A 14,338-nucleotide genomic window follows, 5' to 3' on the forward strand; every position below is an offset into this window, starting at 1 on the left:
CACCATGACAGTACATGATGCTTCACCTAACACACAGGCAGACAGAATCCCTACCCCTAACAACTTACCCTCTAAACTCCAACAACGACACTACATGGGACAGTTGTTCAGGTGCAGACATCACTGGTGGCATCAGTATAGAAGGCTGCACAGAAGGAGTGAGTTTTGAGGAAGGATTTGGTGAGAAGAGAGAGAAGGCACATGGCACCGATAGTGGGGTCTGTTCCAAGCATTGGGAGCAGCATGAATGAGGGTCAGAAAGCAACAGCGGGAGGTCTGGAGGCACACAGGAAGTGAGAGACAGTGATAGCTGTAACTGGCAGCCAATAGGACAACTTTGGAACTTGATTAGGGGTGAGTTGACCTCTCTGGTTAGCCAAAAAAATTGTTTGTTTGCTGTCTTCGGAGTTGCTCATTGGCTGGCTAATTTTGCAGCCCTGGTAGAGCAGGCTCTGCTAGTATATCTAGCAGCGCTCCCGATCTGGAACAGATAGCGAGAGTCACAGATAAGCTCTCAGAACTTGAAAATGGACCTGAAGATGCTCCTAGTCTTTATTGCACCTCTCTTTTATTCAACTCTAAGCTTCCCTATTCAGGTGAGAGCGATTCCACAGAACCCTTCTGTTTACTGTATCTGATCTCTGCTTCTTTGACTGGTGGATGAGCTGTCTTTTTAATATTTCCCAGCTGTGTGTCTAGGGGAAATATATTAGCTTGTAACATTATTTTTATATCAGTCTTTGAGATTACTTCTTCCATTTGCTCTTAATTTGTTGTTGTTGAATTTTGTGAGTTAACATGCAAAAATGAAAACTTAAATATATTGGTTTTGCAGGAGCGCAATGGACATGATGATGCAAGTAAGTAGGATTTATACAAATAATTTAAATATAAAAAAATTAAATAAATTGCTAACTACTTACCAAAATAAGACTGTATAAAACAAGACTTTTATAGCCAGATCCTCAGATGGAGTAATTCATTGTAGTCCCATCGAAGTTAACAGAGTTACACCCATTTACACCAAATGAGGCTCCTGCTCTTGGTAATAAATGTGCCACTAAATCGCACTTATCTGGTTTCCAGTGAGATCTTGGCTTTCTGCTCAATTTCCCATCTATTTCATAGAGGCACAAATGAACTGTCAGAGAACAATAAAACTTTTATTGTAAAGCATTGTCCTTACAAACATTTTACTGAGTTCAATAATAAATAGCAGCAGAAGGAATGAGAAATTAAGAGATGCAGACAAAGGAGTAAAGATGTTTTCAGTGGAAATGTGAAAAGAGATGGAGTCACAAAGGCAAAGACATATAGCAGCACTCTTCAGATGGCAGGAGTGGCATAGAAGAATGCACATGGACCAGCTGTGGTGAGAACAAGGGGAGTTTTAAGAAATACGGTCAGTGCTGTATGTATAGAGTGAATGGAAGAGAAATAGAGAGATGGTGTCAACTAAAGAAAGGCTAAGGTTTTATACACAAAGAGAGCAATTTTGCACTAGATCCGGGAACAGGTGGGGAGCCAGTTGTTTGAGGATGGTGTGTGCGTATGTATGTATGTGCATGTCATTGTACAGCTCTGAAGGCAGGTAGCAGCAAACTGTACATGCTGATGACTGGAGAGTTGGGAGGTAGAGAGACCATAGAGAAATGAATTGCAAAAGTCCTGGGGAGAGGAGATGAAGGCAAAGCTTTTAGCAGAGGTAGAATGGAGGAGGTTGCAAATGGGTAATGTTGTTGTACAGTTTGTATGTATACACAGAGAGAGAGAGAGAACACTTTTCATTGGTAGATCTCAAAATGCTTCACTATGTTTTTTTAAATGTACTCATTCTCACAGCAGCCCTGTGAGGTAGGGAAGTGCTGTTATCCCCATTTTTACAGATAGGGAAATGAACCAGAGAGAGGCTAACGGACTTGCCCAAGGTCACACAGGGAGCCTGTGGCAGAGAAGGGAATTGAACCCAGGTCTCCCAAGTCCTAGGCCCTAACCACTGGACCATGCAAAGACATAAAACAAGCAACCATATGGGCTCATCTAGGGCATTCACTTTTATTTGTTTCATCACAAGAAATAGAGGGAAGCTATTGAAAAGCTCTAGAAAAGAGCCATGGAAATAGTTAGAACTCTAAGTGGGACTTAAATGCAATAAGAAATTGCAAAGACTGTGATGATTTATCCCAAAGGAAGAAGTGTTAAAAGGGATTTGCGAGAGATATTCAGAACTATTAACTGGCTAATGAAAACTGACTACTCCCTCCTTTGTTCCCTGTTTCATAATGTGAGAACAAAGGGACACTCTGTGAAATTAGAGGTCAGTAAATTTGGAGCCAACTGAGGGACACACTCCATTGAGTAGTCAACCATTGGAGCTCACAGCTGCAGAGGGTCCTTGATGGAAATATTATGGGGTGATTGAATTTCACAATGCACAGAGAAAGTTTTAATTTACCTCTGTTACAATTTTTATCTCTTCTGTGAAATCTGGCATTTATGGCGTCACTAAGGAAACTTTGGACTGCATCATTCTATGCCATCCCTGATACCCTAACCCCATGCAATCAGGCATGTGGCACTGGCAGGTGCATTCTGGGACTTCTACCCTAATAATTTAAGACCAAATGATGGCAGCTTGGAAATGAGAAAGAGGGTGCAAGGAATCTTTCCTTCCACTCAGCACACACATGCAGGGGGAAAACATCATTTGGCTGGCAACCCTTGAGAGTTTGTGGTCAGGCCAGCTGTACTAACAGCCCCAGAGGGGAGCAGGTCCGGGAGTGAACACCAAACGAGCACCAGTCAAGGCCTCATGCTTTTCCCAGGTGGTGCACCCACTTCCTCCCCCAAGAGGTGCACAGATATTATGATGAATGCAGCATAAAAAACAGACAGAGAAGCACATAGGATGTACCCCACTTACTATGGCTTCAGCTCAGGGGTGAAGTTACAAGCTTTGGGTAGTTTATCTTGCAAAGGTTTTAACATCCATGTTTCCTCTTGTAGATGTTACTGCTTATCCTACAAAGAGTGAAGTGACCCCCTCTAGTGACATTTTACAGTCCACTCAAGGTAAATGATACAAAAACGTGGGCCCAGTAACTTCCAGTCCTCTCCTGGTTAATATGCCTGTCTCTTATAAATTCAGTCATGACAAAAAATATAAATCTAAGATAAAGTAATGCAAATCCAGCATCTTGTTTACTCTGACTGTAAATCACAAGCAGTTTACTGTGAGTGCTGCTTTGCATTGTCTCTATCTTTGTTTGTTTCCTGGAGTGTCGTCCAGCTGGAGTGTTTCCTGACACACAATGTTAATGTGCTCTGGAGGTTAGGCTTGAGAGTGCCTGGTCATGTGCAGGCGTGCAAGGGAGCATTCACCTTCTTGGACCCGGGCATATTCTGTTCCTTGTTCTCCCCTGAAACCTGTCCTAAATCCCTCAAAGTGAGCCAGGAGGGGACAGGCCATGCATCTTGCTTTTTCACACAGGCCAGTGGAGCTGGCCACATTTCTGAGCCTTCTTGTGTTGTACTCTGAAAGCGTGGTGCAGCTGCCTTAAAAGCACAATATGCACTAGTGCTTTATTTGTAATTGATGCTTCTGGCATTTTAAAGAATTCTTGCTGGGATCCTCAAAATTGCCCAGAGAACCTTTACCCCAAGGAAAGAAATGCAGGAAGCTTGGAAGTGATTTGGAACTGCATGCTCTGTTATTGTCCTCCCCATTCTCCAGACTCCCGAGTAAGACTTCAGGAAGATTTAACACCCTTGGTTCCTTCTACAGACTACAACTCCACTGTGCAGACAGAAAATGAAGGGTTTGACTTGACTAGGATTTTACAAGCCAACCAATGTAACAATTAAAAAATGCAACAGTACAAAATAAGATCTAGTTTTCCATCTGTCTATCCCAAACTCAATAAGGCTAAGAAAAAGGGTACCCAGTAATGCCATATAAAAGCTGTGTCCTGTGTACTCTGATTTTCAAGCCAGGACACCTAAATAGGGCTTCAAACTCTTTCATGTGGACACTCAGTTCAGCATGTAGGCACCTAACATTGGCAGTGAAATGCCAACACAGGTGCACAAATAAAAAATGTTGTCCTCTTGTTTAGATGTCCACGCTTCAAATGTATGTTTGCCATATTTAAACAAAAGATCTCTATAAAATAGATAAATTTTAGTGGAAAATCTTGACCACGCTGCCTTATTTTCTACTGGTCACATCATGTTCTTCATTTCGGCAGGGGTATGAAAGGCAGTGGAAGCATGGCAACTCCACTCTGAAGGGGAGGCAGGTACTAAAAAATGTTGGCAGAGAGGGCTGCTTCCTTTGAATGCCCCAGACCTGCTCTGCCAGAACTCCATCTATGTTAGGACTGGAGGAAGCAATCTGGCCTTTGGCCAGGAGTTCAAGATCTAAGGCCAGATTTACAAATGTATTTAGGTGCCTAAAGATGAAAATTGGTGTCTCCTGGGATTTTCAAAGGCACCTTAATGAATTAGGCACTTGACTGACTAATAGAGTCTCCCATGTTTCGTGATTTTTCATATGTTTCTGAATTAGTTCAAGCCATCTCTAAAATTTACTGTCACTGAAGAATTTTTCAGGTTGCACTGAACTTTCAGGTTCGATGGATCAGAATTGACTGAAGTTTGCTACGGTTAAATTTGATTTCAGTGGTGTTACAATGGTATAAAACCGGAGTCAGAGAGGGGAGAATCAGATTCAAAGGCTCTTTGGAATTTGTTCCCTATAGAAGGAATTTTTATTGTGGCTTTTAACTATTCATTAAGTAAGAGGAGATGGGTCTATTCTGTTCTCCCTATGTTTGTGTAACATTCATTTATGTCAATCCATATGGCCTGAGTTGTGCAAACCAGATTCAGGGGAGCCAAAGATTGGGTCCTTAAAGGGTGGTGGTAAAAAAAAAAAAAAAAAAACTTATTCATGAAATTGCATTAAAAAGTAATCACAGCTCTTGTGGGGTCACAAGATTTTGTGCTTCTGAGCAGAATAAATACATGGCTTTATGCCATGCCAGTTCATAAATTTCTTTTGGGCCTGATTCTGATTTCACACATGCTGGTGTAAATCAGGAATACATTGAATGAACTCAATGGAGTAACACCAGTGTGAAGATCAGGACCAGTATATGCTTTGAGAAGGGCAAACTGACATCCTTGCATTTCTGTGCAGAAGCTGAGCTGGCTACAGAGACAGATACACAGGAAGACGTTTTTAACCGAATTTTGAAAGCTAATGCAGGTAATAACTTTAAAGCTATATAAGTATCTTGGGTGTTTTCAGAGTCTTTTTTCTGCTGCATTTATAGCAGTTGGCCCAAATATTTCTCTGGTCTTATGAACATGAAGTGCTCTAGACAAACTTAGAGACAAGATATATACTTCTTTGCTAAGCAGTCTTTAAATCTTCCAATCTGTCCAGTTCTGCCTAGCACATCTGGTGTTGAAGATTATATATATTTTGGAGACATCTGAACTGTGGAGGCAGGTTAATAATGGCTTCAGCCGTAATTCTGGATGTCTTTGTACTTCTTGGATTTAGAAAAAGATCTTTGAATATTTAAGTCATCGTTTAATTGTCTTGAAGACAAACATCTTGTGAGTAGCCATGGGTCTTCAGCCATGCTAAAGCCTCAGAATTTGTGCTCATAGATGGGATATTTGGTGGCTGATCAGACCCACTCTGTCCCCATTTCAACCTCTTTTTTTTGAGTCTTCTGGATGCTTTTGGATGTATTATGTTAGTTTCCTTCTCCCTGTGTTCTCTGCTTCTCCTCATTTTTCCCTTCCAACAGTCTTTTGAAATGACTTTACTCCAGCACAGAGAAACAGTCTCTCAGTGTCTCTCATGTATCTCTCTATATACACTCTTCTCTCTGTCCATTCCTGAATCCTCCGTTCCAACTCCCTTTTTGCTCTCTCTTGAATTTTGATTATTGAAATGTTGGTATTTTTAAGGTAGCATAAGCCTCTCTCTCTGTCAATTCCCATCACCCCTCCCTATCTAAACCCTACCTAACTGAGCCAGAACTTCCCATCAATGCAAACAACCCTTTCATCTTTCCATATTACATTCCTCTTTCTCTCTGCACAGATAGCACCCAGAGCTTGCGTGAAGGTGACATTGTTATGACAAAGAGCCGAAGTGCTATTGGCTGTTCAGATCGCTCATGTTTTTGGCCCCAATCCAGCGATGGTGTTGTCCGTGTCCCCTATGTCTTCTCCCCTGACTATGGTGATTTGCATTTCTATAATATTTTTGAATTAATTTTCATTGAAATTAAAATTAATTTGCATTTAATTAAATTCTAAACGCAAACTTAGACATAGGGACAGTGCAATTATTTGATGCACTAGTTCACTTATGACACACATACATAGACAAGCTATACATTACAGGGAGAAAAGAGAGCAAATTGTCCCAAGGCAATTGCACCCATCCTGCTGACTATTCTATTCTCTTGTCGACAGTGATGGCACTTCTCTGTATTGAGGCATTATTATTAAACACACTTTATAAGACATATCTATTGCATCACCCTTTGGATGCATTCATTATTTTTTGAATCACACATGTAGCAAAAGAGTTGCCCATAATAACAGACAGTAGCTGGACCATCCCCAGATTAATCAACCACCACCCCCTTCATCTAAGGCAAGAAACTCAGAAACCAGCCTGCTGTCCAAACCCTTCTCAGGCCAAGTCCTGAATACAGAGAAGGAACTTGTATTAGGCCATTAAAGCAGTTAGGGTGAAATTCAGCATGAGATCAACTTGCCATTTAAATCCCTCATAAGCACTATTTTGAGCATACATTGACTTTTATGCTTCAAATAATTGTTCTTGTGTGACGAGTAATTTAAGCCTTTCTTCCCCAGATGAGGCACAAATACGGTGGATTAGTGAAGCCATGGCAGAGTTTGAAATTCTAACTTGTATCGATTTTGTGAATCGCACAACAGAATCTGACTATCTAAATATTAAGTCAGGGAAAGGGTAAGTCCCGCTGGCACCTACTCTTATTAAAAATGTTATTCTATCCGACTTTTCATGTCTTTGCTTCTTTAATCTTGAGTGGATGTAGAGAGGACAGTGAACTGGATTTATTTGAGAACCTCCATGCCATTTGAGCGTGCAAAGCACCCTGCTCAGTGTTAAGCAATGAGGAGCAACATCAGGAACTAACCGAATGCAGACTTAAACAACTCACACACCCAGGAAAAGCACCATTAAGGTAGAAACTGCATCCCCAACTCATGCTGCTGTGCCTGAGCATTGTGACACACACCTGAGCACAATACATGGCAAGCTGCATCAGGAAGTATCCATTCTAACAGAGTATGGAAGAATTAGTCCTCTAAATCAGGGGTATAGTAGGCTGTCAAGGCCAAAAATCCAGCCGAGGGGAGGACTGTCCAATATCCCTGTGATTCAAAATGCCTTCAAGTCTGCTCATTCTCTAAAGAAGCCCCAAAATAAACTTGACAGAAGTTTTAGAAAAAAATCATGTTTCTAAGGAACAGTGGATGAAATTCCCCCTGTGCAGGAGGCCAGCACACTGCACACAGAGGCCTCTGCACCACTTAAGGGCTAATGTGGAACTTAAGTGTTGCCTAGGCCTTGCACTGGCCCTCTGCACTGGGGTGAGTTTCACCCTAGTATGTGCCCCTAATATCACAATAGGCAGAAGAGAATGACCATTCACTCCTTTAATAAACTGTGATTTGAAATCCTCTGTACAGGTCCCAAGGCTGGTTGATATCAAACTTTTCCTTTTATGGTGTTTAATGTCATTCTCAGCTGCTGGTCCCACTATGGAAAGACTGGAGGTGGTCAGATTGTTTCTGTGATGAAGAAAGGCTGCATGTGGAAAGGAGTAATTCAGCATGAGCTGAACCATGCACTGGGCTTTCTACATGAACAGGGTCGAAGTGACAGAGACAGCTATGTAAAGATCATGTGGGAGTACATTAGTTCAGGTAGGTACACTTGAACTCTTCTTTAGTGCAGATACTGGATTAATTAATGTCTTATTGTTCCTAGCTGGTCCTGAATCCTGGAAAAGAGGGGGAAATTGACACATCTTCTAAGTATGATATTGTATATTACAGGTAATAAAGGCAACTTTAAGAAATCCGATAACTCCAACAACCTGGGCCTTCAATATGACTATTCCTCAGTGATGCACTATGGCACGTGAGTTGGAATGTGGGATTTCTTTTCTTGAAGGCACATAGAGCTCAAATCTCTTGTTGAAATTAGGAAACATAATTACTCTTTATAATTATCAGCTTTACATTTTTCCTGAGGAAAATATGAATGGTTGTGATTCAATTCAAACAGACCCTTTCTGCAAGATAAGTTCATTATCCTTTATCTCCCCATTAAAGTCATTTGAAAGTGAGGTAAAGGCTGTTCCATATTTACTTTCGTTACATGACATCCAGATCAAATTTATACTAAATATATTTTTGCCAGCACTGTTGCTTAATCTTGTATCTGAAAGTCTCAAGGCAGCAGCTTCAGAGCAGAGCTCCTCACTTGTCACTGCTGAGGACATTGATTACTAGGCCTAAACCACAGATAGGTGTATATATGATCTATTGGTGAGTATAGTGTGTTGTGGAAGTGAGTCCAGGCACACAAATAGGCATGGGCTAATGTTCTGTTATTAGCAGTACTACATACTACTTCTTTGCATTCCAATACCATGTGCACTAGACTATCTCACGGGTACTCATGTGGACCTCATCCCCATAGTATCTGAACACCATCAAGTTAATATGACAACAGTGCGCTCTCACACGCCCTCTATCTCTCTCTTCCCAGCCACCAAGAGGCAGACTTACAGGGATATTTCATGGTGGGTTGGGGTGGTTGGTTTGGCTTTGGGAAATTGTTTTATTTTTAGTGAATCCCAAGAGCAATGGAAAGCTTGAATGAAGAGGTGGGTTTTACATTTAGCTCTCACTGCAGTGAGGTTAGTGGTCATTCTATTATGTGGTAGTGGGGTTTGTAGTCTTAAGACTGGCTCCTCTGAAGCTTCTCTCTTCCATGGTCATGAACCTCCATCATTTACTTGTAGTTTCGTTGTTCCCATGGAACACAGATCTCGCAGGAGATCATGATCACTGAGGGAGGTGCAGCTTCCCAGATATCTAGGACCAGTTCCATGCAAGGCTTTGAAAATCAGGACGTTGACCTTGAATTGGTCTCTGTGTTAAGCCCTCAGTAGAACTGGGGTTCTCCGGGTCCATTCTGATGGCCTTAAAGGGATACATTTCTTCAGGTGGTCTTAAAGGCCACTGTCAGCTCAAATTTGGCCTCAAATTTAGATTTTTGTAAAAATAAGCGATAAGACAAAAAGAAATGTTGTAATGATTCCCCCCATCCCCGCACACACAGTGGAAACTATTTTCCTCCAACAAAACCTATGTATCACTTAAGCTAAAGTGTACATTAAAGTATTATTATTGGCGAAATTCATCCTGAGGGTAACTCCATGAATTTGGCCCATTATGACCAAAAGCCTTAAATATGCTTTAATAAGTGGTGCATAGGCCAACCTTGTACTGGTCCTCTACATAGGGATGAATGTCACTCTAACAGAATATTCAGAGAATACCATGTACTCAGTGTGCATTACTGTTCCATATGAAATGGTTGGTCAGAGGAGTGATACAGTTGCAATGTGGCATGGGAGTAAGTTCTTGTACTAGTACTGCTGTAAAGCATATAGATTACACAATTAAATACTGTAAAAAATCATTAGATTTAGAAAACATGATTCTTTCTGTTTCTGCAGAAATGCTTTCTCTAACACGCCTGGGAAAGCAACTATTATACCAATTCCTGATGCATCTGTACGTGTTGGACAGAGATATGGACTGAGTAACCTGGATGTGGCCAAAATCAACAAGCTCTATAACTGCAGTAAGTACTTCATATCCATCTTCTGTTCAGAGCCTTTTCAGAGGTCCTAGTGTAGCCCTGCAGAGAGATACTGTACTGTATTTGGAACATCCTGAAACTTCTACACTAAATCGGTGGTTGTACACATTAAGAACACATGGCATTCAGAGGATAAACCTGGAAACCAAAGATGAAGACTGGGACACATCTTGATTACACAATATGTGATTTGTTTCCAACTCTGTTGGACCAATTCAGCCCAGGTGTAAGTGGGTGCAGTTCCATGGAAGTGCACTGAATTTGGCCCACGTAGTCTTTCCATTGTGTGCTTCCTTTCAATCATTTGACTTCCATAGAGCTCAAAAACAACTATAAGAACTTCAAAGAGTCTGTTATCACACTAGTCTCTGACTGCAGACATAGGTAATTTCAGAGTTGAAAAGACCAGAAACAGCTGGGGGCCTCTCACATCTGGAACAGTTTAGTGACAACTCATCCATCCAAAACCTACACATTTTTAAACACTTAAGTTTTAATTCACTTTAAAAAAAACTTTAATATTTAAATCTTTAATTTTAACTATTTTGTACCAGAGAAGGCAAAATCCCTCCCTTGCAAAATACAAAAACAAATTCTAAGTCTCAGGGGAAAGCAGGATAAACAGAAAATTTCCTCCTGACGAGAGGATAGTCTGCTGACTTCTCCCAAGCACAAAACTGAGTAAACCCCTTTAACATAAATACCATAGTGTCATCACATTTTTGTTTAAATATACTAATATAGCTTGATTTCCCGCGTCCCCAATGGAAACCCATTCAGCCTATTTGCCACTCCCTCGGCAAAATTAAACCTTTTCACATTTTTCTTATATATGCAAAAAGAAACTTAAATTTCTGGCCCTTTGCTCTGTTCTGGACTTTATCTGTAAAAAGCTAATGCTTTTCCATTGTGCTACTGTATTGCCATTTCAATATCAATATTTATGAATGATCTGAAAATTAGAATTACACATTTCTTCATTTAGTGGACTGAATTTTAACTATCACAGATGTGCAGAGACCTTGAAATTAATGTTGGCAGATGACAATATAGAGAACATTTCATTCTAAACAGAGCACAACTGTACCTGACTTGAATGCAAAAGAGTCTCTAAATCTGATTCTGGTACAATCATTGTGTTTTCTGTCAGATCGCTGCAGCACCATCCTTGATAGCCCATCTGGGTCATTGAGCTCTGACAACTACGCGTCAAAATACTCAGGCAATACTACCTGTTTCTTTTTAATCCGAATTCCATCCAAACGGGTAATTACAGGGATTTGATAGCTTTTGCATGTAATTGAATTGATGTCTGTCTGATTACGCATTTTGCTGTGCTTGCTACACTCCAGTTGCCAAATAAGGACATAATACAAATTTCAAATTAAGTTCCTTTCTTGGGTTATGCAGCTAACATAATAGATATTTTCCTTCTCTGATTTATAATATTCATATTCACATACTTAAACTACAGATGGGAAAAGACAGGAATAATTTTGATTTTGGAAAACTTCATTGGTTGGACCTTAGTTTTGCAAAACCAATGGAAGTGGCAATTCACATTCAGATTCTACTTTATCTGAACCCTAAAAGTTCAGGGCATGGGAGGAGAGGCTGGATAACTAGTTCCAGTTCGGGCTCATATCTAGTTTTGACTCAGTCTGATCTAATGGAACCTGCCTGATCGGGAATCAGGCTAGTGACTATTAAAAGGTTTGTTTCCTCTTCTCTTTCAGGTTTCTCTGCAGTTTGATGTCTTTAGTTTGCAGTCCTCCACAGACTGTAAAAGTGAATATGTTAAAATATATGATGGGGTCAGCCAGTCTTCTGAGGTTCTACTGGACAAGACTTGTGGGACAAAGAGTCCCCCAATTGTAACAGCTTCTGGTAGAACTATGCTTGTGGAGTTTGTCAGGGGTGGCACTGGTGCAGCCACTGGCTTCAAGATCTCCTACACCTCTGGTAGGTCCAAGCCCAGGAAGAAGGGCAGAGAATCAGATGCAAACAATGTAAAATAAAAAGTCTTTTAGCTTTATTATCATCCCTCATCGTGCTTTGCGGATAGAACAGCTCAGTCTCGTTACAATTCTGTAACTAATTTCAGTCGATGGGGCACAGTCACTAACACTAATGAGGTCAGTGTGGTTCCCAGACTCTGCAGTTTGAATCATCTCTCAGATTTATACCATTGCAAATCTCTTTTTATGACTTGAATAAAACTTGTGCCCACTGGACTATGATCATCTGAATTTTACCACAATGGATCATAGATGAACTTTAAGTAAAATTTGGATCACATTTGCCTAATACATTGCTAAGGGCAGAATTTCAAAAGCACTAGGTGTTGGCCTACCTCTGCTCCCATTGGAGTCAGTGGATAAAACTCGCTTCATAGGCTTCGGTGGGAGCACAGGACAATGGAGAGTGCTTTTGAAGATATCCCCTAAGACTGTAGCCCTCCTAATGAAAATGGTATTACATTATTTAGCCCAGCTGAGAGGATCAAAAATATGTGTTAAATAACAGCACAATAATACAATTTGTCTGATATATTATTTTATTACACAAGATAAATCATTATTATGCATAAACATGTGGCTCCTCTGTGATGGATGCAGCTCACAAGCCTACAACTCAGAGGGACCAGACAGAATCAGACAGAGGCAGATTACTTGGGAAAGAAGTCACATAATAACAGGCAATATTTCTGACCAATAATTCTTTCTGCCAGGTAAAGAACTTTAGAATTCATTCCCCAAAAAGACATTTTTCTCAGGACCACTTACCTAATCACTAAGCTTTGGATTCTGCTGTCCCTGTGTAACATCTGTTCACATTAATGGTGGTTATGGACATGTATGGAGGGGAAAGTATGCTAATTCTCCATACCGGATTTGTGTGTCAGCTTGGGGGACTACTTATCAGCTACTGAAGAGAGATGCACAAGTGTCCTGACTGTAAAACAGAGCATGGTCAGACACTCCAGTATTCATATAGTTCACAGAAACCAGTGTTCACCCAGCAAAATAGCATTGCAAACTAAATATTCTTTCTTTTTTTAACAGTAAGGACACCACGCACCATGCGGATCAGCATATGAGACAGAAGGGAAGAGCCTATTCTGTGAAAATCTAAATTATGCTTTTCCTACTTTGCTTCCTTTTCTTGCTATGATCAAAAGGAAATTTTAATTCTGTTATGAATCAAAGTCTCCAGCTTCTGTAGCAAGTGTGCTCCCTGATTCAAGTATAAATGGGAATTCTATGTACCTCTGCCACCCGCTCTTGTCATATATCTGCCCTTGACAAGGGTATATAAAGTTATTGTCTGCACAGTTAAATTATTGTCTCTTTTTATTTAACTAACAGCATTTTAATAAAACCTTCATTTAAAAAAAAATAACCCTCTCTCTTTCTTTGACTTTCTTATTTTTTGGCACCCATTGCATTTAATTTCTAGTTTGGGTTCTATAGTGTTTTAATGGACCTCTTTTCACCTCTGTGCTTCTTTATATAGACATTATCTTGTTTTTTTACGATAGAGATGATGTTTGTAAATCCAGAGTTAAGGTACTGGGGTTCATTATCTGCCTTATTTGGATCTCTCTTCCTTCAACATTTAATAGATACTAGCTATTCCTATTACCTTTTTTTATGCTCACTATAAAGTGTATAAAGCACCTCAAACTCATGATCACATCCTGCCAAACGTGTAGAAAGGAAATGTTTATGTATATAATGGCCACAGTATGTGTTCTTCCTGTCCTCTACTGTATAGAATTAGAACTGCTCTATGGTATTATCACAGTTTCAGGGTAAATGCACCTGTATCCACCACTCCCTGGTCCATTCCAGGAGTTCCCAGTCAGGTCTTAGGTTTTCAGTCATCACCTATCTGTGGGCAGAGACTCTTGTCCTACTCCTTTCTGACTATGGGATTTTAAGGCTGCACATTTCCCTGCCATACACTGTGATATCCCCAGCAAGCCAGTCTGTCTAATGGCCAGCGCCTGTGCCCTCTCCCTGAGGGCTGTGAGCAGTGCATCACCAGCAGCTACAAGTTACCACACAGCTCTTTCTAAGCAAGCCCATTTATTCTTACACTAAAAGCATAATAAAAACAACAAACTGATTTAAAACACACACTAACCATACCAGGAGTCACCCATCAGTCATATGGGGCTCAAGTAGGTCAAAGTTTTTCCAACCCTTCTGCAAGGGTTGGGAACCCCCTTGGACACAAGGTCCTGTCCACTTGCTGGACCAAAAAGACGACTCTTAGTTTAAATGCAGACTTTTTATACCAAAAGCCCTTTCTTTGTCTGTTGGTCTCTAGTAAATCAAGTTTGAACTTGTACAT

The 14,338-nt window shown here is 40.5% G+C and overlaps 1 protein-coding gene across 1 annotated transcript; it reads left to right on the forward strand.

Annotated features, from left to right (window-relative positions):
- The first annotated feature begins 527 nt into the window (after positions 1 to 527).
- On the forward strand, positions 528 to 13,359 carry LOC140912876 (astacin-like metalloendopeptidase). The gene is made up of 12 exons (XM_073348096.1): positions 528 to 596; positions 836 to 860; positions 3,007 to 3,072; positions 5,201 to 5,269; positions 6,122 to 6,262; positions 6,907 to 7,024; positions 7,829 to 8,007; positions 8,140 to 8,224; positions 9,834 to 9,961; positions 11,130 to 11,245; positions 11,716 to 11,941; positions 13,045 to 13,359. Exons 1-12 carry the CDS (start codon positions 528 to 530, stop codon positions 13,077 to 13,079), a joined length of 1,257 nt encoding a protein of 418 aa, XP_073204197.1. The 3' UTR covers positions 13,080 to 13,359.
- The last annotated feature ends 979 nt before the right edge of the window (positions 13,360 to 14,338 follow it).

This window comes from Lepidochelys kempii, chromosome 6 (genome assembly GCF_965140285.1).
Source record: "Lepidochelys kempii isolate rLepKem1 chromosome 6, rLepKem1.hap1, whole genome shotgun sequence".
Lineage (NCBI taxonomy): Eukaryota > Metazoa > Chordata > Testudines > Cheloniidae > Lepidochelys > Lepidochelys kempii.